The sequence below is a fragment of the Triturus cristatus genome, chromosome 5_1 (assembly GCF_964204655.1).
Source record: "Triturus cristatus chromosome 5_1, aTriCri1.1, whole genome shotgun sequence".
NCBI lineage: Eukaryota > Metazoa > Chordata > Amphibia > Caudata > Salamandridae > Triturus > Triturus cristatus.
Window position 1 is genome coordinate 292,736,784 of NC_140587.1, and position 27,485 is coordinate 292,764,268.

General features: G+C 41.4%; 1 protein-coding gene across 3 annotated transcripts in view; it reads right to left on the reverse strand.

Annotated features, from left to right (window-relative positions):
- The window catches only part of NSMCE2 (NSE2 SUMO ligase component of SMC5/6 complex), a 683,358-nt gene that overhangs the window by 489,915 nt on the left and 165,958 nt on the right, over window positions 1-27,485 (reverse strand). For all 3 annotated transcript variants that reach the window (XM_085604965.1, XM_085604964.1, XM_085604962.1), the window contains exon 4: window positions 20,605-20,711. In XM_085604965.1, the coding sequence (XP_085461091.1) occupies window positions 20,605-20,711 (107 nt within the window). The remainder of the gene's footprint in view (window positions 1-20,604; window positions 20,712-27,485) is intronic.

Genomic DNA, 27,485 nt, shown 5'->3' on the forward strand with positions numbered 1-27,485 from the left:
CTTCTCTAAAGCTAAATTAAACACTAGAGGGGGAGATAGTAAGATGACCATCTTGGATGCACCTGCCCACATAGGCCACATACATTTGTAATAATTTTAATAACTCCCGTAAAAAGATGGCCAGTGCGGATGCACACTTTTAATGGGATATGCTAAAGTATTACCAATGTATTCCTTAGTGTCCCGACTCTTGGTTGTGCAAGCACACATGCACACAGCAACCTCGAAATGGCAAACAAAAATTCAAAAACACTCAGAGATAGTGCAGTAGGCGCTGAAAAGTTTCGAGGAGTGTTGGGAAAGGGAAAGAAGGCATGGGAAGGTGTGCCAGACAAGAAATTGCTAGGGTCTAATGGGGAAAAGGTGAAATATTTTTTAATAAGTTGAGTGGGATGGGGACGAGCGGAGGAAGCTAGGGACGAGTAGAGGGAAGCAACAATGAAAGTAACAAGGTGGGGGAAACTATAGGGGAAGCAGCACACAGAGGAGAGAGCAAGAGAACACATGCGTTCCTGTGGTGTGTTGAAACTAAAGGAAGTATTTTCCTAAATTCAAGCAAATTCAGCAGTGGAAGCCTACAACCCAACCAGTGTGACTATTATATCTGAGCAGGACAAATGCATTAATAACGAGGAAAGCCATTAAATCAGGCAGAGACAACTGAAATAGTCAACAAAGTCATACAATCACAAGCAAAGCGCGGACTCTAAATATTTTATGTATTGGCAACAATAGGTCTGCCTTCAGCCAGCCAAAGCCAAAACTTAAAAAGAAACTCCTCCAAAATAGAACTGGCAGCAAAACCAACCTGAAACATTAAGTCTTTCTGGAACCATTTTCAATGTAACTAATAAAATGAAATCATAACTTTCATATGCAAAATTTAAACCAGTAATCAGAGTCCGCGATCGTGGAGGGACGGGGGTGCTGAAGTAACCTGTCAAACATTGCAGGCCTCAAGGTGTGACCCAGAGAAAATAGGTTTGTGGCTATGCAGGTCTTGGTAGGGACAGTGATGATGGAGCCGCAAGAGACAGCAGCAACAAAATCTCTCAAAAGCCAGTGACGACACAGTATACAAGTTCAACTTGTCAGTCGCCTCCTGACATTCGCACTATTGCATTTGGTGGACACAACATTGATCTGTTAAGGTTTTTAGAAAATGTGTTGCATTTCCAAAAAACAGCTATTGTAACGAAGATTTATGTGGCAAAAAAGGGGTACAATATTTTAGGGTAGAAAGATCAGGGTGCGTTTGCGATCATGCTGAGACCAGGCACCAATTGTCTTATTTCCCTGGTAGAGCCGGTCATGCAACCCCAGGTGTTATCAGAGCTTCTTGAAAGTCACAAGTCTCTTTTTGAGGATCATCTGGGGTTGCTGAAGGCATTCAAGCATGATATTGTGATGAAAAAGGATTCGGTGCCGGTTGCGCACAAGGTGAGGAATGTGCCGTTAAGGGTGAGGAATCAGTTAAGAACACATTTAGATAAGTTGTGTTTTGATAAGATTATTGAACCCATAGTGGTTGCTAAAAATAAAAATGGAGAGAAGAGACTCTGGGTGGCCCTCAGATCCCTCAATAGAAACATTTTGGTGGCCAGTTTCCCTCCCCCAAAAATTAAAGAGATGCTGGCACAGTTGGGTGGTGCAAGGGTATTTTCCACCATTGATCTGAGGGCAGCCTACCACCAAATAGATGTTTGCCCAAATTAGAGACCTCTAACCACCTCCAATACCCCTTTCGGTGCATTCAGGTTTTTGTGCATGCCTTTTGGCCTAGCATCACCGCATGTTTTGTCAGAAATTAATGTTTGGAATTTTTGGTGAGAATAAACAGGTCTCGGCTTATCAGGACTACTTTCTGTTATTGACACGTAATGAAGATGATCATTTGGAAGACTTGGATGAGGTTCTGAGCACACTGGAGAGGCATGGGTCAACAATAAAGAAGGACAAGCATTTGCAATGCAATAGGTCTCGCATTTACACGAGTTTGAGCTATTGGCATTGTAAATAACTATGCCTTGTATTTATGTTTTAAAAACAGAAACAAAAATAAAAGGCATTGTCATTTACAATGTCAATAGCTCAAACTCACGTAAATGCGAGACCTATTGCATTGCAAATGCTTGTTGAAAAGGCATGTCAAACAATGGTCTCATTTTTTGTCTAGATGCACAACAGAGGTAGGTGCAACATGCAGTCGATCCAACAAGGTAGTGTAGCAAATACACATTCTCCCAAGAAGGGAGGCATGGATGGGTAGGTCATGAGCCCCCATAAAAATGCATAGTTGTAGAAGGGTGAGGAATCTCCCACAATATGGTATGATTGAATATGGGTATAGAGTCCCCCACATAATCATTGCTTGGGGAGGAGTGCTGAGCCCAAAATAGCTTTTTTGGTTTGGGAGCGGTCTGCCAGCAACATGGCAGCCTTAAGGATGAGTAGCAAACTCTATGCAATATGGTGGTTCAAAGAGAGGCACAAACTCAAGGTATCCTCTGAGGGTAAACATCTACAGGAAGGGTTAAGCCCCAGGGAACAGGGATATTTTCCAGATAATTTGGGTTATTCTGCAAAAAAGGCAAAGCCACTTGTAAATATGACGGTGGCGAAGTCATTTTATGGATAGTGGCTGCGTATTCTCTATCCCTATTCTACATTAAAAATAAATGATGGGGTTCTGCAGAGCCATACACTCACAATTGGCCAAAAAATGCTCTAAAGGAATCCCTGCGAAAGGCAATTTCTGGGGAAATGGGAGCTGACAAATGCCCGACTTTGCTATAAATAGCGCGAGGGCTTTTTCATCGTGATTGCAGGATTCATGTTGCGTTGATGATGGGAAAAAAGCTTTCCATCGCCACAGCACAAAACATTTCGTGCACAGTAAACAGTTCCAAAGTAGAAGTTTACGTCCTCCTGGCTAGCATTCAGTCACTAAAGACCTCCTATAAAAAGCTGATTAAAACGAAATATAGCGCCGCAAAAGCAGGCAAAGCAGGACGTGCACTCATTGGCCAAATGTATCTTTTTAATATGCACACGTGGCAGCTGCTGAAACGAATCAAACGTTTGGGCCAAGCTGTGTATACATTTTTCCGATAGTTGTTTTCACTTCACTATTTTGCTGCACGAGATTTGTTTCCTCTGCTCTGCGTCCGGGCGCTGCCTGTCGTATCGACGAAGTTCCTGCGAACAATAACGGGATCGCTTTAATCACATATTCCCGGAGATTTATTGCGTGATGTTTATATGGTGGCTGAGCTCGCAGACTTGAAATGTCAGCGAGCCTGTGGTAAATGGCTGCTAGCGATGGCCCTCCATCTTGTTACGTAGCCGAGAGTGTTTTTAGTGTACACCTGAAGGTGATGAATTCCCACCATCTCCGCTTTCTGCGCTTCAGTAATTACACTGGGAAAAAACAAGAATGAAATTAAAACCAGCGCGGCGCTCGTAAAACGGGCGCAGCGCTGCTAAAGTATATCCACAATATTACAAGCTCCACAGGATTTACTGCCAGCCACATCATGAGAGCTGCCTGGGCACAAACGTACTTATTTTCCCAAGTCTCGGCTCCCGTAGAAGTTGCAAACGGACTGAATGCGCAGCATTAGTTACCATATCAATAACTAAAAAGTGCAAGTTTCAGCTATGCTTCGTTGAACAGCCTTTTACTACAAGCACCCTTGGTGCCAGCGAGACCCGTGTGCAGCCGGTGCCTTTATTTCAGCAGCGGATGCGGGCGGGTGCATCGATCCGCTCCCAGTTTACATTTAGCTCATTATCATGTCCGCCGCAGCGCCCGGAGATAAAACGGCGTGGGGAAAATGGATTTCGCGTCCGCCAGGCCCGCGCTGTCGTTATTGGCCGTGAGTGTGGGAGAGGGCCCTATGCTGTTACCAGGCGAGGCAGCCAGCGGGAGGGGGGGGGGGGTAGGTCTGCGGGCGGAGGGAGCTCTGCAGCTGCCTGGGGCTGCATGTGAGGTGCATCTGAAGTTATTGCACGCTGCTTTACCTACGCACACCGGCCTACCCGCAACGTCTCTTACCAAACACTGACTCGTTGAGATGACGGACGGTGAAGGAGCACAGTGTCGGTGAAAAGGACAAGTAATAAGCCAACTGGAAACTACTCGAAGGAGTCGAAGAAGCCCAGGGCTCCCGAGAAGACACAAGCTTTGAGGAGTTCCATACTGATGAGTGGGACCGGATTATAAGCCGCCCGGCTATGTAAATTACGAGACCAGGTTGTTTCATTTGAACCCACAGATTATATCCCCGTCCTGAGGAAGCCATAAAGAAAGTGGAGGCTGAAACGCGAACGCGTCGACACTTTGATAAAGGAGGAGTCCACCGTGTTGTGGAATAAATACATGAGTTGCATTGGCATTACAAATTTAGATGAAGTACTTATATCTTTGTATTGCTGATAGGACTACCTTCTGATGTAGCACTAGGCAATGTGAAGTGCACACATGTTTTATGGAATAAGCTTATAGGGGAAAGGATTTTTGATTGAGTTATTTTACACATGAGTTCGTATACATGTGTTGTAGTGTAAATGGAATTTTTTTTTTTGTATTTGATGTATTGATTGTGTGTATTGCGGTACACTATGTGTTTGGATGTTCACCGATGGATACTTGTGCCTGCATTATAATTATTTAAATTTGCCAGAAGAAATTGATTTTTTGCCAAGGTAATTAATAAACTCTTGTGCAGAAAGTAAATATGATCTATCCCTCTATATCATTTGTACATATACCTTAGACGTGGTATGATGTTACAGCACACCGACCTCCACGCACACACGCTGGGGAAGCGCTTACAGACCGGGAGCTGGAAACGACAGAACACCGGCCAGGAAGAGAGCACGGCGCTTAGGAAATGGGCGCCACGAGTGAAGTTAATTAAAACAAGCACGGCGGAGCGTGGCGCGCGCGCGCTTGGGGGCGGGGGAGCGAACCCTTTGAAGTGCTCCCAAAAAGCGGAGTGCATGGCGGCACCAAGCGCGTGATTGTGCGCGTGCTAGCAATGCAATCCGCTTTTTGGGAGCACTTTTAAAAGCCCCTATAGTCTCGCTTTGCGATCGCTCACGCGATAGCAAGGCGAGACCTATAAAATTACGTTTTAGGACGCCTGAGGTTGAGTATCCTTCCCAGGCTTGAGATTTATAGAGTATTTTGCCTTGCAAACAAAGCGTCTTAGGAAATTGTTGCATAAGGGGGCAGAGTATGGTTGGGGGGTTGATGAATGTGAAGCTTTTGCATGTTTAAAGCGCCTGATTGTTGATGCCCCTGTCTTATGCTCTTTCAGGGATGATGCTAAATCCATTGTGACTGTAGATGCTAGTGGGGTTGGTTTGGGGGCGGTTTTCGCAGATGGTGGATGGAAGGGAATATACAGTAGCCTTTGCTTCCAGGTGTTTATCATCAGCAGAGCGCAATTACAGCACTATTGAGCACAAAGCTCTAGCTTGTGTGTGAGACATTTTTCAACATACCTGTGGGGACACAAGTTCTCCCTCACCATGGATCACAAACCTTTGATATTCTTGCTTTCTGAGAAGAATCTAGGTAAAGCAAGTCTCAGGTTGGTCAGACTAAGATTGAGTGTTGAAGGGTGGCTCCAGGAAAGGTATGTGTGTGATGAAATCAAGTTGTTCTACAAGGTCAAGGACGAGTTGTCCATTGAGGATGAATTGGTTCTGTGTGGTAATATGCTCATTCCCCCAAGTGTACTCAGAAACCGATTTGTAGGTTTAGCACACCAAGGCCATGCGAGTATGACTGGCACGAAAAAAAGAGTTTGTAGTGACTGGGTATGGATAATGAGGTTGATGTGTGGGTAGGCAAGTGTGCTGGAGCAGGTAGTACAACATTTTGTATACCCCCCACATTCTGCATGTTTATATTAATCTGAACAATCAACTAATAGTAATCTTATTAATTTGTTTGAAGTGGAGACTTACCAATTATATTAACAAAAGAATTACACGTGGGATTTGCATTTTGCATGGCTAAACTAATTGTTTACTAACATATGTACGCATACTAATGGTAGAAAATTAGAATATTGCATGATATATGTTGCTTTTGTGATGTAATTGTAAGTTGCGCATCATCGAGCGAGTATAAACACTTTGAATGTTGCCATTATGCTAGATAATTACTTACACATAAGGGAATTAGTGAGGGTTTAACATTTTATTAGCCATTTCTATGTTTTAATTACGTTTTTGTGTTTGTTTTGCTTAAGTTGACCAGTTTGGCCTTCCTCAAGATAGCTGACTAAGACGTACAACGTGACTGCTGCTGTCTCACGAGGTTCTGGGTGAAGTGCGCATGCGTCACCGCCAGCAACAATGGCCTCGTCCTGACCCCAGGAGACTATGTTCCTACCAAGGACACTCTGGGAGCTTCCCCAAGACTACAACAAAGGACTGTCTTTAAAACCGGAACCAGCAAGTGCGATGACTTAATCTTGCGGACTGTGTGAGAACTTTACCGATCGACCCCAAATCCACCAATGAGGACTGTCTAAAACCCCAATCTTGATACATTTTGATATTAGTTTCATTATAAAAGTAGGTAGAAAAGTGAATTAGAATCAATCCTCTTTTTTGACGAACTTGATTTCCTGACGTTATGCTGACGGAGAGGACGGTGACACTGCTGGACAGCTGTTATCCTGAATCTATGAGAGACTGAATTGCGGCCTGACTTTGATGAATTAAAGATTTTTCCAAAAGTATTCAATGCATTTAGGGTTTAGGTAAAGATATTCCTTTCATGTCAGCGTTTGGAAACTTATTCCTCTAGGGAAGCAGATCAATGAAATATGAGTGTTGGTGTTATGGGCCCCACCAATGAAAGTATTTGAGTGTATCTGTTATTAAGGTATTTGGTCTGTGACGAAGGGGGAATTTGATGTTCCACGCTGCAACAAGTGCACCGGATCTCTGCGGGTTTGAACACATCAATGTGTCCAGTTGAGATTCCCAAAGGCCCATTGAGAAAATTAGGCGTGGATTTTGTGGGTCCCATGTTTGATTTGCCCATGTGCAAGAGGTATGCATTGATAGTCGTTGACAATCACTACAAATGGGTGGAGTGTAAGTTCTTGAAAGAATCCAACAGAGAAGGCTATCCCCTAGGTGATGATCACCGATAATGGGGTGCAGTTTAAGTCAGGTGCCATGCAGAAGTTTATTGACCAAGGTATTAAACATCTCACAGTTGCTCTTTACAACGAGTTAATCGAATGTTGAAGGAGTGAATTCAGGTGCCCTGTGCTTCTGGGATAGATGTTTTGAAGGCAGTCAAGGGCAGGTTATGGACCTACCATAATACTCCGCATTCATCCACAGGTGTTTCCTAGTATGTTTTGTTGAGAGGTAGGCACTCTTCCTGTGACTTATCTCCTACATGGGTGTTGGATAAAAATGGAGCCAGCAGTAGGATACCTAATCTGAGCAGGTGAGGCAAGGTGTTAGAGGGACAAAACAGAAGCAAGGTTAGATATGACGGACGCACTGTACAAGGTCAACGAAGTCTTGTTTCATGTAGGTGATTTGGTAAAGATCAGGAGACCTCTTGGGCAAAAGAGGAATGGTTCAAAGTTTTTCCCTGCCACGTTTGTGAGGAGGGATTTTAAACATGGCATTATGGTTCGGAACGGTAAGTGGTGGAATAAAAGAAATGCAGCTTTGGTTAAAGGGGCTGCTAGGGAGGTAGGAAGTGTGTAAGGAAGTGTTACCCATGGTTTGTCCTGAGGCTGAGTCTGGTTGGTGGTTGGAGGAAGAGTGTTGTGGTCTTAGGAAGGAAGGTATGCCGGTGTGTGGCCCTGGTACTAGAGTTTAATGCGTGGGGGATTCTGACTCCACTGGTTGGGGACGGGGGGGGGGGGGGGTCTTCCCCTAATTTGTGCACTGGTTTTTCTGGAGAGCCGTTCAACTGTGTTCGTGTCCCTGTAGCCAGCCCTTCTAGTTCTTCTACCCTCTCTAAGAGGAAGAGCAGCCTGAGGAATTCCTATCTTCCTAAACATTCAAGGGTTTACATCTTGGAATAATGTTTTTTACTGCGGTGTTGCTTTTACATGCATATCTTGTATTTTCTTAATTTTTCAGGTTTCTTTATAACACTGTAAATTTTGCTTTGTCATTTTGCTTTTTTTGCCATTATATGTTGCCTATTCCTCCCCTGTTTTCTGTTATTTGCCGAGTTCTTTTATCCTCTTTTGTATGGTGTAGTGTTATGTTCTGTTTCACTTGTTTTGACCTGCTTAAGAACATGCTGTAGAATCTTGCATCGTCATTCTGGGGAAGCTTTGGGAGTCTGGAGGTTGGTGCTGACCTCTGGACGAGTTGTTGGGAGTGGTCGTGAGCTCTCCAGGAATAAAGACCTCTCTCCACTTACCAAAGTCTTCTGTTACGTGTTGTCCATCACAAAATATATGCATTCTACTTTAAAAATATTTCCTGTAAATTGTGGCTGGAGTTAGGTAAGCCTGCAAACGAGTAATTGTTAAAGTTAATCACATTTCCTTTGTGGTACAACTGCTAATGTCCTGGAAATGAACATCATATTAATGAATGTAATTAATTCCCAGCATATCGGTTAGACTGAGGCTAAACTGCCGCTAAGCTATCGCGTTTTTTATGATGTTTTCACAAGGCCAAAGCATGATCTCTGCCGCCAGATAGCTTGATTGTTCTACAATTATACTCCACAGACCACTCTGTCTTAAAGCCATATTTATGTCCTGGATGCAGCTGAAACTATACTTGATTTCATAATCAGTCGCTGCTGTGATAAATGCAAAACTCACAACCACCTGTTGCACTGCTACTGCTCTTTATATCCAAGACAGAACGCGATTAACCACTGTATCCTTAGTAAAATCACAGTCATATTTGTGACGCACAAACAGCCTGCATTTACGCTTAGTTTGGTCTGCTCTATGTACCATTTTTGCTTAGAGGAATGTATATACTTTCAAGGAAGACAACAGGAAACAATTGTTTTTCTGTAAGTTGTAAGTACCAATGAGCCAATCTAATGACAGCTTGCCTTCTTTGGATTTACTTAGTCGCTAGCTCCTGATTTACAAAACTTATACGCACTCATGGTCCAAGTACTAAAATAACTATTCTGTGCGGCCAGATTCTACAGCTAGCTAGTTAGTGAGGTCCCCTCTACATCAGATACATCTCAATGACTAACTTGAGAACGACCTGTGTCAAAACGTACAGCATACTTAACTACTACCAAGATGCTTCCACCACATAGGCCTTTACATTTGAGGCCATCACATACCTTACTTTAGCAACAGAATGCATCATCCTCAGCCCGTTCTGTATCCTATACCTCCTCCTGTAAGGTTGGATGTATAAAACGACTGGGTAAAACTACTGACCCGTGATCCAAGCTTACCTTAGGTAGATGCTATTCATTTCTGCCGAGGAAAATCTGAGTCACAGTAATCACCAAGCAACTCACTAGATGACTGCAAACCATTCAGCCAGACTCATCCTCTACCTCCCATACAGAACTTACATCACACCACATGCTCATTTCAAACTTCTCTCGCACCCATTCAAGGCAGTACACAATTTAGGCCCCACCTACCTGAACAGTCGCATCTCTGTCCATCAATCACCCAGACACCTCCACTCTGCAGGACTCCTACTCGCTCACATCCCACAAATAAACAGAACCAGATCAGGATGACACAAAAACCAGATTAGGCGTTCTCTTACATCACTCCTAAATTTTAGAATGACCTCTCACTCTACATCAGAGGCTCCTCATCTCTTCTTGAACTCCGCAAGAAGCTTGAGCTCTGGCTTTTCAAATCAACAACGACAAGAGGCAGGGCTAGGCACACACCCCTGCTCAGAGCCAGAATGCCTTCGCGGGTGATCGAATGATTTCCAAATACACATAGCATAGTGGGAGAGAGTAGGAAAGGCACTTTACACATCTACACAGACAACCATATTAAATAGTACAGTGACTTCATCAAACTCCTGGCTGCTCAAATAAGCAAAGAGTGTGTGTAATACAACACCGATTACGAAAATGCTGCTGTTAATAAGGAAGGCCTCTGCTGCTGGCCACTTTGGTTTTCTAATAAGGGCCAGCCATGGTTAAATTCCAAAAGCAAAACTAATGGTGGACCAATGGTGGACATGGTGACCAGCCCACTAATAACGGAAGCACGTAGTCACAGAAAATGTCAGATTTCATGATCATCAAGATATTTATTTAAGAACCAACTACCTGTCGCAGATCTGAAATGTTGTAAAACCTTGTTCGTGGGGGTGGGGATTTGTGCATAACACAGCCTGAAGCATTTTAATTCTCCAACTCTCCCCATCGATACACAAAACATAACACTTCTGAGTACTTCTGTGAGTACGAAGGTCCCTGTTTAAAGTTGTTTCTCTATGGTAAACAAAAATTGCCAATATTGCTAAAGCAGTGTGAATGATCTTGTTCTGACAATAAGAAGTCAGTTCAGGTCAAACTTGATAGCCTCGATTTATCCCTGGCCTATGTAGTTCTTTATTATGTAACACATACACTTTCAGATTACAGTGCCCTGTCTAGGCTAGGCTCCGGGAAATCCTTTGCTCTCCAGCATGTGGAAACTCGCTTTTAGATTGCACGTGGGACTCCTATTCTCGAAATGTCTTCCCTTTCTCTACAAATGCTAAGCATAGCCAACACTAAGCCCATGTGTGCGGACTCATCATGCTACATTCCACCGACCACACTACCAAAGGCGTTAGTAATGTGGGATTTAATTTTACATAATTTCTTTCTAGATTAATAGACGTTTTACATAGAAGGTGATAACAGATCAATGAGGTGCGAACATTTTATTTCTAGGCGCCTCTCTTTTACATATTGTAGCTCAAGTCATTGCTGAGTTCTTTAAACGGCTATAGGTTATGTGGATTTGTATGGCGACAAATAACCCGGGAGGGTATCGAGGTGCTTGGCCAGGTGTGTTGCCTCTAAGGTACTGATATGAAGAGGCAGGTCTTCAGCTTCTTGCGGAGCACAAGAAGTGATGAGGAGAAGGCTCTGATGTGTCGAGGGAGGAGGTCGTTCCATGTCTTAGGTGCCACGTCAATGGAAGGAGACTCACACAGGTAAGTCATTTTATTGGTAGGTTTTTTTCTCCAACCCTACAAACGTCTGTACTCTCTCCATGCCAAACGCAACTGCTGTTAACATACAAACTAAGTATAACATTCCACTTTGGCACTATGACTTCACGGCTAAAGCCTGTGCACACTATACTGTGTGGCACACAAGGATTCTTACCATCAACACTACACCCATTCCTTCCCTTTAAAGCATTTAAGTATTATTGTAATTATTGAAGAAGAACTAAAACAACAACAATATACTTTCTTTTTTTACGTTAATACCAAAATACTATTTGTAGTAACATTCACTCACAAGAAAATTTGAAATGATAAAATTTATAATGAAATACTTGAATTGTTTTCTTTTTAATAAAGATCAGACAATTTTACACATGTATAATCAATTAAATAATTGTGATCAATCTTTATATGAACAGCAAATATAATTGTAAATATATATATTTTTCTCTACAAAATCATAAAAATAAAATGTTGAATAAAAAGTATTTAAGCTCTAACTAATTCTGGGTTCAAGAGTAACGCTGATTTTGTTTTTGAATCGGTTTCCTAAATCTATGTTTCTTTACATTCAGTTCTTCCTTACCCTGATTTAGGAAAAATAATTAGGGGTAACCCTCTGTTCTTCACACATATATTTACTCCACAGCCTGTCTGTGCGAGGGTTTCGTCAAAGAGGTATTATTATTTTTTAATATACCCCCCTTTTTTTATCTTTCTCACTAGTCCAACGTTTGAGTGAAGGGTTCATAACATCTATTTCCCTTCTTTTTATTCCCTTGCATATAACCCCACTTTCCTTTTTTGTCTTGATTTTGCACTGATACATATAGCACATACCTAAAGTCGATTCTAACGACTTGATACCACTCCATTTATCAATATGGATAAACTACCCACCTTTGGATTTACTGACGAAGACTTTGCTTCCCTAGTTGGGCAATCGACGTCTAATATGACCACTGCCGCTGCTTCATCTTGGCAAAGCAATACAGACACCCAAAAACTTTTAGCACTTATGAAAAAGACCAAAAGAATTGAACTCCATGGACGATTCATGCTAGAGTATTTGAAAGCAGGGGTCATACCCCAAGGCCTTAGAGTACGTAATATTCCAGGCTTATTTGTACAGATACGCAAATTTCTAGAACGTTGGTCTCTTATCTCTAATAGATGTTCACGGGACTATATGATCTTAATCATTGAAACAGCTAAGGAACTAGTACAAACACTACTCACAGAAATTGCTGAACTGGAAGCTAAACTTAAAGATAGTTACGCAGTAGAAGAAGCCAAGATCAAACTAACGGAAGTAGAAAAGGAAATGAATTCTTATAATGATTATCTACTCAAAAGAAAGACAGATAAACTCAATAGAGACATTAAATTCTTTAGTCAAGAAAAAGTATATCCCTATCTAGCGGAGCATTATTACCAACCAGAGCCAAGTGGAGATTCCTTTGATTCATATACCACCAATTGGTCCCAAAAGAAAGTAGTTACTTTCTCAGACACCACTGATTCAGATAGTGAGGCACCACATCAACATCAATCAAGTGGCCCAAGTAGAGCACAAAATAGCAGAGAAACATATACCCCGCCTTTTTTATCCAGGCGCAGGAATTCTCAACCACGCTGGAGAACACGATACCAACCCAGGTACAGGGGCAATTTTCAACAACCGCAAAATCAACAATACCCCCCGCCCCAGAATTACCAACAAGCTCCCCCACCACCGAACCAACAATACCGCGCGCCCCAGAATTACCAACAAGCTCCCGCCACGTATACCAACCAGAATCAATACTTGGTGACCAGAAATGCACAGTACTGGCGCGACTAAAAGAAATCCCCATCTTCAATCTAAGCAGTCATCCTCTAGATTGCACCATGGAAACACTTCTCTCTAAAGGTCTTTCTTTTGTTCCACATCGCAACATTAATCAATTTGAACTATTCAAAGACATGATGGCCTTTTTCCGCAAAATAAGACCACAGAATTTCTTCGAAGATAATCAAGAAGAATCTTCAGTAGTAAATAGATCAGGCCTTAAGCCTATTTCTACCTTTCTTCCATCTCTAGAACAGGTGGCACCTGAAATTTCAGTATTTGAACATATAGTGTTCAACAAACTTTCTGCTATTACCAAACATATTCTGCCGCCTCAATATAACATTACGTACGAAGAACATCTAGCGTTAGAATCACTAAAACTCAATAAAGACCTCATTATCAAGAGTTGTGACAAAGGCGGAGGGATAGTCATTCTAGATAAATCCCAATACATCCAGAAAATGGATCAAATGTTGAATGACCGATGTCATTACTCCAAGATCACTAAAGACCCTACTAAAAGGGTACAAAACACCATACTTCAGCTTACCACACAAGCTCTTGAACAGGAACTAATTTGTCAAAAAGAATGGGAATTTCTCAACATCGTAGAACCCAAAATGGCAGCCATTTATGGCATCCCTAAAATACACAAAGATAGTACTAATCCACCGTACAGACCAATAGTAACCACCATAGGATCTGTTACAGAACCACTATCGAAATATGTAGATACTATTTTAAGACCATTTGTATCACAGATTCCATCTTACATACGGGATACCAGTGATATCATCACTAAAATTGAAAATCTACCCTTCAATGAAAATACTCAACTCATGGTTACCATGGATATCACAGCTCTATACTCTAATATTCCACAATCGGGAGCCTTAGAGGCAGTAGCCTGGTTCATGAAGACGTTTAACATTGATTGCCCAAGACTATTTATCTTGGAGTGCCTAAAGTTGATACTCACGGAGAACACCTTTGAATTTAATGGCTCCCTATATAAACAAACGAAGGGAGTCAGTATGGGAGCATCATGTGCTCCCACAGTGGCCAACATTTACATGGCCCTATATGAAACACGATTCATATATAATGAAATTGCCCCCTTCAGTGAATCTATAACATCATGGTCCAGATATATAGATGATGTCTTCTTCATCTGGACAGCAGACCCTGAGGACCTATCACAATTTGTTTCCTGGCTGAACTTATGTGACGACAATATTTTCTTTACAGCTAATTCTAACAATGTCAAAGTGGAATTCCTAGACATACAAATCCAAAATAACAGAGACCACCTTGAAGTAGATCTATACGTGAAACCCACAGCACGTAACACACTTCTTCACTTTGACAGCTTCCATCCCCTTACACAAAAAACCAGCATACCTTTTAGTCAGTTCTTGCGTCTCCGCCGCAACTGCACTAACTTGCGAGACTTTGATCTGAGATCTGAGGAAATGAAACAGAAATTTCTAACTAGAGGCTACCCCAAACGCCTCATACGAGATTCATATAAGAGAGCAAGATTCTACGACAGGCAACACTTGTTAACACCCCGCCAAAGAACCCCTAATTCTAGATTGGTCTTCATATCAAGACATTCGACTATGAATGCAAAAGTACGCCATGTTATCAATTCGAATTGGCATATTCTTAACGCCACCAAACCCAAAAATCAAGCCTTACCAAAACCCCTGTATGCATACAGAAAAAATAAAAACCTTAAAGACTTGGTAGTAAGATCGCGCTTACCAAACAAAACTGCAGTCACCCAAACACAACTATGCAGTACTGGCCTCACTAAACTGGTTGGCAACTTTAAATGCATGTCTTGCACAGCATGTGATTTGGCGATAGAAACGAAACAATTCACCTTTAACAATAAAAGCATACCACTCATGAGTTTCACCAATTGTAAGACTACCAACGTTGTATACTTGCTACTATGTCCCTGCAATCAAGGCTATGTGGGAGAGACAGCTCGCATGCTGTCCACTAGACTGACAGAACATAGGTCAGCAATACGTACTCAGAAAATTCAAGCCCCCCTGGTTCGCCACTATATGGAAGCGAACCATACACCAGACCAAATACGGTGGCTTATCTTAGAGAAAATCAGAAACAATTCCACCACCACAGGTACTAGTATACGTAAAAAAAGAGAAGTCTTCTGGATTTTCCATCTCAATACATACCTTAAAGGTATGAACAGTGAAATACCGTGGGAACAAGTCATCAAATATAATAGCAATTAAACTGTAGATCGTATTCCATACTTGTAGTATACGCAACTCTTTTTACTCCAATTGTGTCCCCCCCTTTCTTCTACCCATATAGGCCATCTTTAATGCACGACAACTAGTATGGCCATATATATATTTTTATCATTATCAGGTCGCTTTCTAAAATTTATCCCCATTCACTATTTGGTAATTTCCAATACAACTTTGGTTATTATCTCCCTTCCGAGATGGCCGCTACATTTACCATCATGTATTACCCCTATGAGCGTTAGTCCTCTCTCTATCTCTGCAATACCACACCATCTCCCAATCACATGAAACAAGCATTATATGAGAGTCCTTAAGCTTCGCATTAATACCTCTCTGACCGGCGAAGCGAGAGCAGCAAGGCACCGTACCGACGGCACCCGTGTGTACCATGACGATTCCCTGGTTCGCGTAGTAACATATCCCTAAGTAAGTACACTTATACTCGCTACTAAAAACATACCACATTAGAGAGGACATATACACTTATACATTGCTTTGCGCTATTGTCTCTCATTAGATTTTCACGAACTAGACGCGGGTTCACCTACCGATGCCACTAGAGAACGTTACCTGGTTCGCGTTCTAGGAATATCTCCAAGTAAGTGTATCTAGATTCGTTGTTTGAAAAATATTACCAATAGAGGAGACACGTACATTTACAAATTGATTTGCGCTATTTTTTCATATTAGATTTTTATAAACTAGACGTATGCTCGTCCACTGAAGCTACTGGAAAAACTTTATCTCTACCTGATTGTGCCAATCACACGAAGACCTTCTAGCGATAATTCGGATACATTTCTAAGTAAGTCGACCCACACTCGTCACATTCACATCTGACGCTCAGCACAACCCGATTTGTTTAGCCACAACCACCTACCTACGTTTTTTCATTTTTCCAACTATTAGACCTCCGTATGCAACTCGTTTCTCCTCCTGTCATGAAATTCTGAGAACCGGATTCGTCCGACTGTAAGTCATATCATTATGCTCAGGATACATTTCACTTAAACATCCTTAATACTAGTTCTTTATTATTGATTCCATTCTTCTCCATTTAGATAATCGTATGGGTCGTAGTCTACCCAGACTGAATCTTTATGAAATACCACGCTCATCGTATCCTTTTTATACTTTTAAACAAAACCTCCTAGCGAGACTGCATACTCCATCCATTTGGACGCAGGTTAGCTTCATATTTCCCATAATTTGATATACTTAGCACGCCGGTCTCCGCATATCCTCATCATACACATCCCTCTCTTTCTTCTTTATTTCAGACACAATTAAGTCGTATACATACCAAGGAACCTAGAATCTCTGTGATACACGAGTAAGACGCACAAGTTCGTTCCCCTTATTCCACTCACTACTCGTCAGTCTTCATTGCTTCCATGTCACTTGACCCAACTTCAGGGCATAGCCACATCTCCACTGTATTTTTTTCTTTCTTTTACCTATCTCTCAGTCTTATCCTTAGAGACTTTTAAATCAATGGGTTACTTAATCAAAAGTCACATTTGGTGATGGGTTTATATAAGGTGTACAGCATTTTTTTAGTTCACAACTAAAGGATGTCCAATAAGATACAGTTGACTAGTGATTTTAATTGTTATTCCGTAGAGAATGTCACTACAGGACATTTATGAGGATCTTTGTTTGTTATTATCTTTAATATACAGCATACTCTTGACAGTTGTTTATATTTCACCTAGGAACTGGTGAAAATATTGTATGGCCCCCTGATGAAGGCACATGCCGAAACGCGCGTAGGATTGTGGATACATCCTAAGGCCATAGTAACGCTCAACTCTTTGCTCAGCAGTCCTTGAATATTGTCTTGTCAAATGTGTAACCTATATACTGTTGTTTACATTGAGGAGACTTCCCATGTTATCTGTGTCAGACAATTTTACACATGTATAATCAATTAAATAATTGTGATCAATCTTTATATGAACAGCAAATATAATTGTAAATATATATATTTTTCTCTACAAAATCATAAAAATAAAATGTTGAATAAAAAGTATTTAAGCTCTAACTAATTCTGGGTTCAAGAGTAACGCTGATTTTGTTTTTGAATCTGTGTCCTAAATCTATGAGCCAAATATTAATATTCACTCCAATATATAATCGTTTAGTACACAAGGTGTTTTGATCGTTCTACCTGCTCGGCTGCTTGTAGGTTGTTCATTCCTTAAATTGTTAATTCCTGCATTCCTCTCAGCTGTAGTAGTACATGGTCCATGGCTCTCTTGCGTAACCCTGCTTCCTCCTCCTGTTACACAGTAGCACAGATGGGAATAGATTCCCTAGATATCTCATTATCCTCCCACAGCCAATCCAATGAACCATCACTGTTTCCGTCCAATCTTCTCTTTCTGGAATGGGTTCTCTGCAACAAGCAATGCGACTCATATGGCAGACCTTCCCGTGACTCAATCTGACTGCATTTTTTTTAACATTTCATTACTCTTAATGGGTCCAAATACATGCTTTGCCCTTTAAAGACTTTGTCAGCCTTCTTCACCCTCACCCATTTCCCTTGAGTTCTGGATCAAATGTGCTGTGTTTTTGTCATAATATGCTTTGTAAGCATTCTACGCTTTCTGTAGGTTTCTAACCACTGATTCTGCAGACCAATTTATAGATTTAGAAAAACTCATCCAAGCTTGAGATGTTATTTAGAGTATGCTTTCCTGCCTCTCATAAGCTCAAACGGAGTAAATCAAATCCAAGAACGGTGGGAGAAAGTCTGTCTGCGCAAACCATTTTCTTTACTTCACCCACCACTTTATTCGGTTCCTAATGCCCAACAGACTAGTACCTTTGATTACATGGTAAAACGTTCCACATCCCGTTTCCTGCAGGATGATAAACAGGTCCTTGCCAAAAAACAGTCAATCATTGCTGACTTAAATTGTGCCCGATTATCCCTAACAACTCTTTTAGGTAATTCTTTCCTAACGAAAATATCATCTAAACAAGCATTTGCAATGCAACAGGTCTCGCATTTGCGAGATTTTGAGCTATTGGTGTTTTAAAGAACAATGTTTTTTACCCATATTTCTTTGGTGAGTTGTTTGGAAAAATGGCCAATATTCGCTTCTGCAGTGTTATGAGCTTACCACAAGTTTGCGCTACATATCTTATAATTGCAAATGCTCCACGAAAACATATACATAGGCACATATGTAGATATAGATGCATACCTGAGTACAAACATGTCTATTTACAGATATGCATACATATATGGGCATATACTAATATACATGCATGCGTACATACACAAATACATACATTTATACAAACATGAGACATCAATGCGTACATACAAGCAAGCATACATCTACATTCGTACATAGATACAACTGGAGCATCATGACCAGTTTGTGAAGCTCCCAGAATCTGCAACTTCTAAAAACAAGATTATATGCAGACCCAAACAGTTTGATTTGAGAAGAAAATCCCTCGGGAGCTAGGAGAAAAAGCCATCCCTTGAAGAAGAAACCCGCATTAAAGTAGCAGGATATGGACAGAAGAAATGTGACAATCTGCAAACAGAGTTCTGCAGCCACACCAAAGTGAAAGTGCATCTCAGCTTTTTATGAGGCAGCTGCACGTGAAACAAGTGATATTGTGGATTTTATGTCTTGGAATGAAGAGAGGCTAAGTGGAAATTCTATCACAGTGGCAACAATACCTCCTTGCATTGTACAAAATCCACAATCCGCCCCTCTTCGTGATGCGAAACTTCACTTAATCCCTGATAGCAACATCATCGGACAAGCCTTGAACTCTCCAAAACACTGGCCCTGTATACAATGCACAGAAGCAGTTTTATACTAGCAGTCGGGCCTACAGTTCACGCCACTGTATTTTGAATAATACATTTAGGAACCCCGAAAGGAGACAAACCGGGCAATGTGTGCCTTTTTGCTCACTGGAGTTTTTAAAAAGCAAGTGTCTCTCTTTCTTCTGCCAATACATCCTTAAGCCCACGCTTCCTGAACCAAACCAAACATGACTTCAGATGCGCTGCCACCAACCAACAGAAATTAACACGTATGAATGCAGCTCTTTCCACCATGCCTTGTGTCGTTTTAACTTTTAAGGTTGTTTTGCCCCCAGCTGATAACGCCTCCCCGTTCCTCTCTTCATTCAAGTCCTGTTGTAAAGTAAAGGGTGCAAAATGAGACCTGAACCCGAGTAGACTGTCCTCGAGGCCTGTGAAAGAAGGCATACATTCAGGGCTTTAAGTGGGATGAAAAAAGTGGGGGGTCTCTCAAAGGGGCGTGGTCAATGTAAGGGCGTGGCTTAAAAACACCTAGATTGCTCTTACATCGCAGAGCCACGTCCACAAGTCCCCCGCCTCTTCTTGCATATCAGTTCCCCCATTTTCAAGGTGGACTGTAGCCTCTGTGAAGGATAACTGATGAATAGAGTCTCCCGATCAGCAGTGCTGCACTAGGGTGCGGCCTTCCTGCTGTGGACTCTCTAGTACCCCGAAGATGGATAGTCTTTAATAAGATAAAAGCTAATTTTGAACTTGATAAGGGCTGCAACCAGGAGCCACTGCAGATTCATAAATACAGCAGTGATACTCTCACACGACTTCATTCCCAACATGAGTCTCACAGCTGACTGCATCACAGGTGTAAAATTAGATGAATGAATCCATGGAGAGGGTTCCAATGTTGAAAGTGATAAGTTTATTCCAGAGAATAAATAGTCCCATCCATCTCCAACAAGTGCCAGATGCAACTGGCTCAGTAACATTCTATCTCCATGGTGCTGATCAAAGGGAAACACATCGACACAGGGAGATTCACATGGAGGATGCAGAATAAAATAAGAAGCAGTTACTAAGCACTATATTACAACAGGCTTTAGGGTCAGAGAGATTTTTTGGAGGCCAGTCACATACATCACTACAGCTTCACTAGCATCCACCAGTGTTGCTTCGGTGCACCATCCTGACACTAACAACCCTAGGACAAACTTACCAATTTTGTGGCATTTTTTTTTCTCTATGAAACTTTTATACTAAATCAAAGAGATATTTCAATGTTCGGGGTTACTTAATGTATAATTTGATGAAAATATTTTGACAGCACTTTGTAACTGTACAGAAAAATGGCCAAAGGCAAAAAAATAAAAACAGTGTTATTAATATTCAGAGTCTGTTTTGAGGTTGATATATGTCCATGTTTTGAAATACTCCATAAAAAAAAGTAAAGACCAATATAAGCAATGCAATAATAAACCCTGCAATGTTTTTTTACACCTTACTTGATTTGTTGAATCTTCTACAGCTTGTATAAATTGGTTCAGTTCTCTGTCCATTGCAGCATATTCCAGCATCACATTTTCCATATTTTTCACTTCCCCCTCATCACCTGTAAAAGAGTAATTTTGAAAAGCACATTTGCATGGTTGTATTTTACCAACTGCAGCCTTGGCCTCGTGTCAAATGAAGGCCACATGTCAGGCCGTAGTTTCCTTTACCAACTAAAACAGGGGGCATGGTGTCTGAAACTGTGGTGTGAGCTGGAGTGGGCCAGCAGTACAGATGTGTACAGGGCAGTATACAGTGTCACCTGCATAACTTAAAAAGAGTGCCTCACACTAGTGATTGGGCATTGCAGGAACTGCTGACCAATACCAACTAACTTACCCTTAAGGAACACAGATCTACCAATCATGTGCCATCACTATCATTTAATTTGCAATTCGTAGGTCTATAGGTGGGGATATACATTCCCACATAGGGCTTACACAAATAGAAGATCCTCCTTTGAAGACGAGAATTAAAACTTCCAAGGACCTCTCAACATGGTCATAAGACACACTCCTCAACTCAGACACACCCAGGCGGCCCTCCTTGTCCTCCTCCACCTGCGCCCATCTCCATTACATAGTGGGCAGAATTTTCTGTGGTATCCCGCCATACCTTCAGTTACCAATACCAGGCTGCGGGCACAACATTATTTTGGGAAATACCATTCAAGAATCAGTGTTTCCATATCGATTTCTGCCTGTTTTGTCTGGATTTCTTCCCAAAATTTCGAATTCTTTCGGCAGTCAAAATCTCGGGGTGAAATACTCCCCACATAATCCAGATAGCACAGGTTACTGTCATTAATGGCCCCATCGGGAGGACTGGGTGCGCACCGAATGAGGCTCCCAGAAGCTCCTCACATACGGGTACAGACTAGTTGGGTTGGATCTCACCTGAACTCCTTAGGCTGTGCTGTATTTTATTTACATGTGGAGGATGGAGTTGGCTCAGTCATTAACGTGCACCTTTTGTGACCTCAAATGTAGAACCAAGATCATCTAATGTGGATTTGGAGTTAATTTTAAAGTATTCATTTTCTACCTTGATGTGATAGGAAATGTCACATTATTGCCGCGAAGAAGTTTCCACATTGATGACATTAAGGTTTACTGGACCCATTCAATGGTGAATGGGACATGGGTAAATTAAACAGTATTATAGATTCAATTACAGTTGTGATGGACAATATACCTCATGCCACATGAAGGCGAGGCCTGGCCCCTAGAGAGTCTGTTACTCAGATGCCAGAGCTCACTACCACCATATGAAGGAAATGAAAGATAAACAGATCATTAGTGATCTACTTTGAGCCCCCTACAAGTCTGGAATTGCTACCAGTTCATTTCTCAGTTGTGATTCGGCATATTTTAATCTCATCATTCTCAGTGACATATGTCAGGTTGTGGCAACAGAATATCTCATGTAAAATATGTTTTTGATCTTAATGAGTGTTTCCGGCTCATAATAAACCTTGCAAAAACATTTACTGCTCCCCAAGTTGTAGCTTCTTCAAACGGGCCAATACTAATAAAAGGTCCCACATCACTCTAGCTTCACTAGCATCCACCAGTGTTGTTTCGGTGCACCATCCTAACACTAACAAACCTAGGACAAACTTACCTATTTTGTAGCATTTATTTTTCTTTGTGTGAAACTTTTAAACTAAACCAAATGTCCCCTTTTGAGTAAATTGAGACGGTATTATCTCTTATAGATATTCCTCCTTTTCCAAATTAGAACATGTCGGTCAGCAGTACTGTTAGTACTGAACAACCAACAGCTGCAGACAGCTTGCAGGGCCACCAGATTTTTACAGAAAGGGAGCCTCCTTCTGCTGAAAAACGAAAAAGAGGTGACCCATTGGGCAAAGCCTAAAGCCTTATTGGAATAAATGACTTTGAAGATAGACAATGAAAGTTGGACTTTAGTTCTCCAAATGTTTTCTTAACTATGGCTATTTCCAGCTTCGGGGTTACTTAATGTATAATTTGATGAAAATATTTTGACAGCACTTTGTGAATGTACAGAAAAATGGGCAAAGGAAAAAAATAAAAACAGTGCAATATTCAGTGTCTGTTTTGAGGTTGCTATATGCCCACGCTTTTGACCCATAATGTCGACTACATTTGGATCAGCACTCATATGACTGACAGATTCACACACCTGCCCTTCCCACAACTCATGATTTTGTTCAGGCACCAGGTAAAGTGTTTTAAAGGGTGATGGTCTTCTAGTTTCCAACTAGTGAAGTGGATCCAGATATGGATTTCTATTTCTGCCTCAGGTTTTCTTGGTCTTTCAGTAAAAATGTCCATCTCTTTGCAAAATGTAGGGCTCATTTGTTCTGGTATGTACACGGTAATGGAGGTATGCCTTATTGTTTAGGAAAACTGATAAAGAACTCAGTTCTTTATTTCTGAAGTGAATCTGTTGAATGAATGTTATATCTTCTTTCTGTTTTATAAATGGCAATAGTTTGAGTTTTTTTGATGTGGTGATTGATCTATTTCCCATTCCTGGGGTATATTTAATACGCATTATTTGACCCACCCGTCCCTTACAGGGCATCTAAAAAACTAATCTTTAAGGCTGAAGGAATATCAAACCAGTATCCATGCAGCCAAAATTGCTTGGGCTCAAGGCATGGGAGGGGTAATACTGCAAGCAGAGAAAGTTATCTCTGTTTCGGGGGATCCGACTAATAGGAGGCTGTCCACATGTCTCTGATGAGAAAGTACACGTTGGGGAACATAACTTGATAAGGTATTTTGGTAGTGACTGAACATTTGTTTTTTGCGTGTGCACTTTAATAGATCACACATTTCCAGTCATTCGAGTTAAGTCTTTACCCAGGTTATTTATTTTGGGTGTTGGCTGATCAGAGGTGAAAGATAGGATTACCACGGTTTTCTCTTGAAAGTAGTGGTTTAATTTTCATGATACAGAAGTAGGTTAGCTGCAGCACTGCTGGTCGTTTTTATGCCAGCCATAAGTAAGTTGCCAAGGCACTTACTGGTTTTCTACGGGTAAAAGAATAACATTGTTTTTAAGTGAGTTAAACTGGGCCTCTTTAGGGTTGCCCTCATAGCTAAGAATTTCTTGTAATGGGCACTAGTTGTCTTTGCTAAATCCTGGGACAAGAGCTATTGGCCCAGAAATAAAAGCTTTTTTTTTTTTTACTTTCTACCAAACTCAGCACCATCATCACTTTGTGTACTCCAGGAAGTACGTAATGATGTCTCTAAGATTTGTAACATCTAGGATACTGGGGTTAGCTGCAATGATACCATTAAGTACTGTGTGGCATCTCTGAAGAAAATCAAAAGTTATTGGTAGGAAGTGCTTTTTCTTATTTTCTGCAAGGCCATGAAGCCTGTTATAGCTTCTTTTAGTTTTCCTATTTTAACAGGATTTTGGAATGAAGATGTGGTACTCTATTTCAAGCTTCCTTAAGTAAGTTGTTTCTAGTTGCTTAATTCTACTATTTTTTTTAATCAATCTCCAGTTTATCCTCAATGGCTTATAACCTTGTAGAGGTAGATGTCTCGAATAGCTGTAGGATGCCGATTTCAGCAAGGACAGCCGCCTAAACAGAGTCCTCTGGCCGCTTCAGAGGGGAATAGAAAAACACTCAGCCGGCTCAAGTCTTCATAGGTCCTGCTCCAATAAAACCAGTCCAGCCCCAACTCCAAGTCCAGGTCCCTTCAGCCAGGAATAGATGCATCCTCAAACCAGCTTGGGTCGACAGGTATAGTGAGCTAGGGACATTTTTTTATGTTGCTAAGTGAAATATCCTAAGTCCGATTGGCATGTGGCAGGTCTTGGTCTATAATAGCATGATGGGCAATAAATGATGGAATGTGGCCTGACTAAGTGACTAGGATTAATGAAAGCGTTTTTTTGTCTTCCTAAATAGGACACCCAGATGTGGGACCAGGGCCGGCTATGGCCACTGGACCAAAGTTCTACCTCACTTATAAGGCTGAAAGAGACCAAAGCTGGTCTGAGGAGACCTCTCCTGGCAGATCGTGCAGGGCTATGTCTAATTGCATATGGTTAGTCTGAGTCTACAGTGGTAGGATGGGCACAAAATGATGGACTGGAATACAGCTTGAATACTTACCAGTGCCTGAGATTATGGTGGGGTTAATGATTTGATTTGATTTATCTATTTGTATAGCGCGCGATTGCCCGAGGGCGTCTTGGCGCTGAGATATACCACTGGGTCTGATGATGTTGACTACAGATGTGTGGAGAAAAGCCATGTTTTAACTTCCTTTCTGAAGGATTTCAGGGATGGACTAGTTTTTATGTCTAGAGGTAGTTGGTTCCATATTCTTGCTGTGTGTACCAGGAAGCTTCTTCCGCCCCAGTTGGTTTTCCGAAATCTAGGGACCCTGATGCATTTCGTTTGGCTGGATCGGAGTAATCTGTTTGGCTCATATAGTTGCAGATGTGTTTTTAGAAATTGTGATCCAATGCCGTTTAGTGCCTTGTACGCTAAGCATAATGATTTAAAGTGTATCCTACTTACAATTGGTAGCCAGTGCAGATTTTTTAGTTTATGGCTTACTTGTTCGAACTTTGGTATTCCTAGTATCAACCTGGCTGCTGCATTCTGCAGGCGTTGTAGTTTAAGTAGGATTTTCTTCCTTGCTCCGGCGTATAAGCCGTTCCCGTAATCCAGTCTGGACAAGGCTAGTGCTGTCACCACTGTCTTGCGTGAATCATACGGTAAGTACGGTAGAATCTTTTTGATCATTTTTAGAATGTACCAGAGTGACGAAGCTAGTTTGCTGGCTTGAGCGTCGAAAGAAAGGTTAGTGTCTAACATGATCCCTAGGTTTTTTACCTTTTCTGACGACTCTGGGCATCTTCCCATATCTTTAGGCCACCATATGGGGGACCATATGTTTGTGTCTCTTCCTAGTATCATGACCTCACTCTTGTCCCCGTTTAGTTTTAAGCAATTCATTTTCATCCATTGACTGATTTTTGTCATGCAGATTTGAAATTTTTCTGCTGTGTCCTGTACCTCCTTGCTTATTGACACCACAATTTGGGTATCGTCAGCGTAGGATATAGGAGTGAAGCCGTTGTTCCTTATTATTTGTGCAAGTGGGGCTACATACAAATTAAAAAGAGTAGGGCTCATCGATGAGCCCTGCGGGACTCCGCATGGTAGATTGAACAGCTTGGATTTCGCTTCTCCTAATTCTACTGAGAAAGTTCTATTCTCTAGGTAGGAGGCTGTGAGAGCGCATGCTGTGTCATGTATGTATGCTGTTTTTAACCGTGTAATAAGGATTTCGTGGCTGACCGTGTCGAAGGCCGCTGATAAGTCAAGTAATATCAGGGCGGCCTTCGATCCATTGTCCATTATTTGCCTAAGCTCCTCCACTGCTGTGATCAGAGCCGTCTCCGTCCCGTGTTCTACCCGGAAACCGAACTGGGAGTGATCCAGCCAATTTCCGTCCGTCAGATGTTGGGATAGCTGTTTATTTAGCAGTTTCTCCAAGATTTTTGCGGCAAAAGGGATCCTGGCTATAGGTCTATAATTGCTGGGATTTTCGCAATCTAGGTTGGGTTTTTTCAGTAGTGGCCTGATAGATATCATCTTCCAATCATCTGGGAAGATATTGGTGTTGATAATTTTGGAGAATAATTTTTCCAATACTCGGCTTAGTTGTATGGAACAAACCTGCATTATTTTGGGTGGACAAGGGTCCATTGGGCTGCCTGAGTTGGTAGTGTGTATCTCTTTCTCAATCTGTTCGGCTGTAGGTGGTGTAAATTTAAAAACTGATTGATCTTGTTGAATTGGTGGCTGTGATGTGTCCTTTTCTATTGTCTCAGAGTTCTGTTTTTTAAAGGATTCGTATACTGATGAGACTTTATTCACGAAGTATTCTCCTAGTGTGTCGCAGAATTCTGATGACAGTGCTTCTGGGTTGTTGTTTTCGAACTTTGATAGTTTTTTGACAGTATCAAAGAGGGTTTTGCTGGAGTTTTTTGACTCGTTGATCTTTTTAACGAAATATTTACTTTTTTCTGCTATTATTAGTTTTTTGTAGCTGTTTAGGGTATCTTTGTATTCTTGTCTGAGTTGGGTATCGTAATTAGTTCTCCATTTTTTCTCTGCTCTTCTACATGTTTTTTTGTGTGTTTTTAGAGCTTCTGAGAACCAGGGTTGTGAGGGGGTTTTTCTTTTGAGTGTAGCCTTTTTTTGTGGGACTGTCAAATCGACTGCCTTCTCTATCCATTCATTAAATTGTTTGCAGGCTATATTACTGTTATCGTCTAATGTAGGCTGGGATATTTGGAGTTTTTCAATAAATGCTTGGTTGTCAATTTTGGACCAGTCACGGTAGGTTGCTTGTTTAATATGCTCCACCGGTCTTCCAGTGTCCTCTTTAATTTCCAGTGTGAATCTTACTAGTTTGTGGTCTGACCATGGGATTGGGAGAGTGTCAATTTTGTCTAGGCTCTGACATGATGTGAAGATACCGTCTATCGTATGTCCGGCATTGTGAGTACCTATTAGTACTTTCTGTTTCAGGTCGAAGTTTGCCATTGCATCAATGAATGCTGCTATTTTAGGGTCTGAATTTTTCTCTAGATGCAGATTGAAATCACCTAAGATGGTATAGTCTGGACATGACACACTAGATTCAAGACATGGACTTAACAAGTCTATTAAGGGAGTTTTTGCAAGGAGATGGTATGCTTAGTGGATGAGAAATCCTCAGCAATGGATTAGTGCTCTCACTTCACTCAACTGACAAAGGTTAAAAGTTAGCCTCACTTTTCTAGGTGACATGTCGTTTTTGTG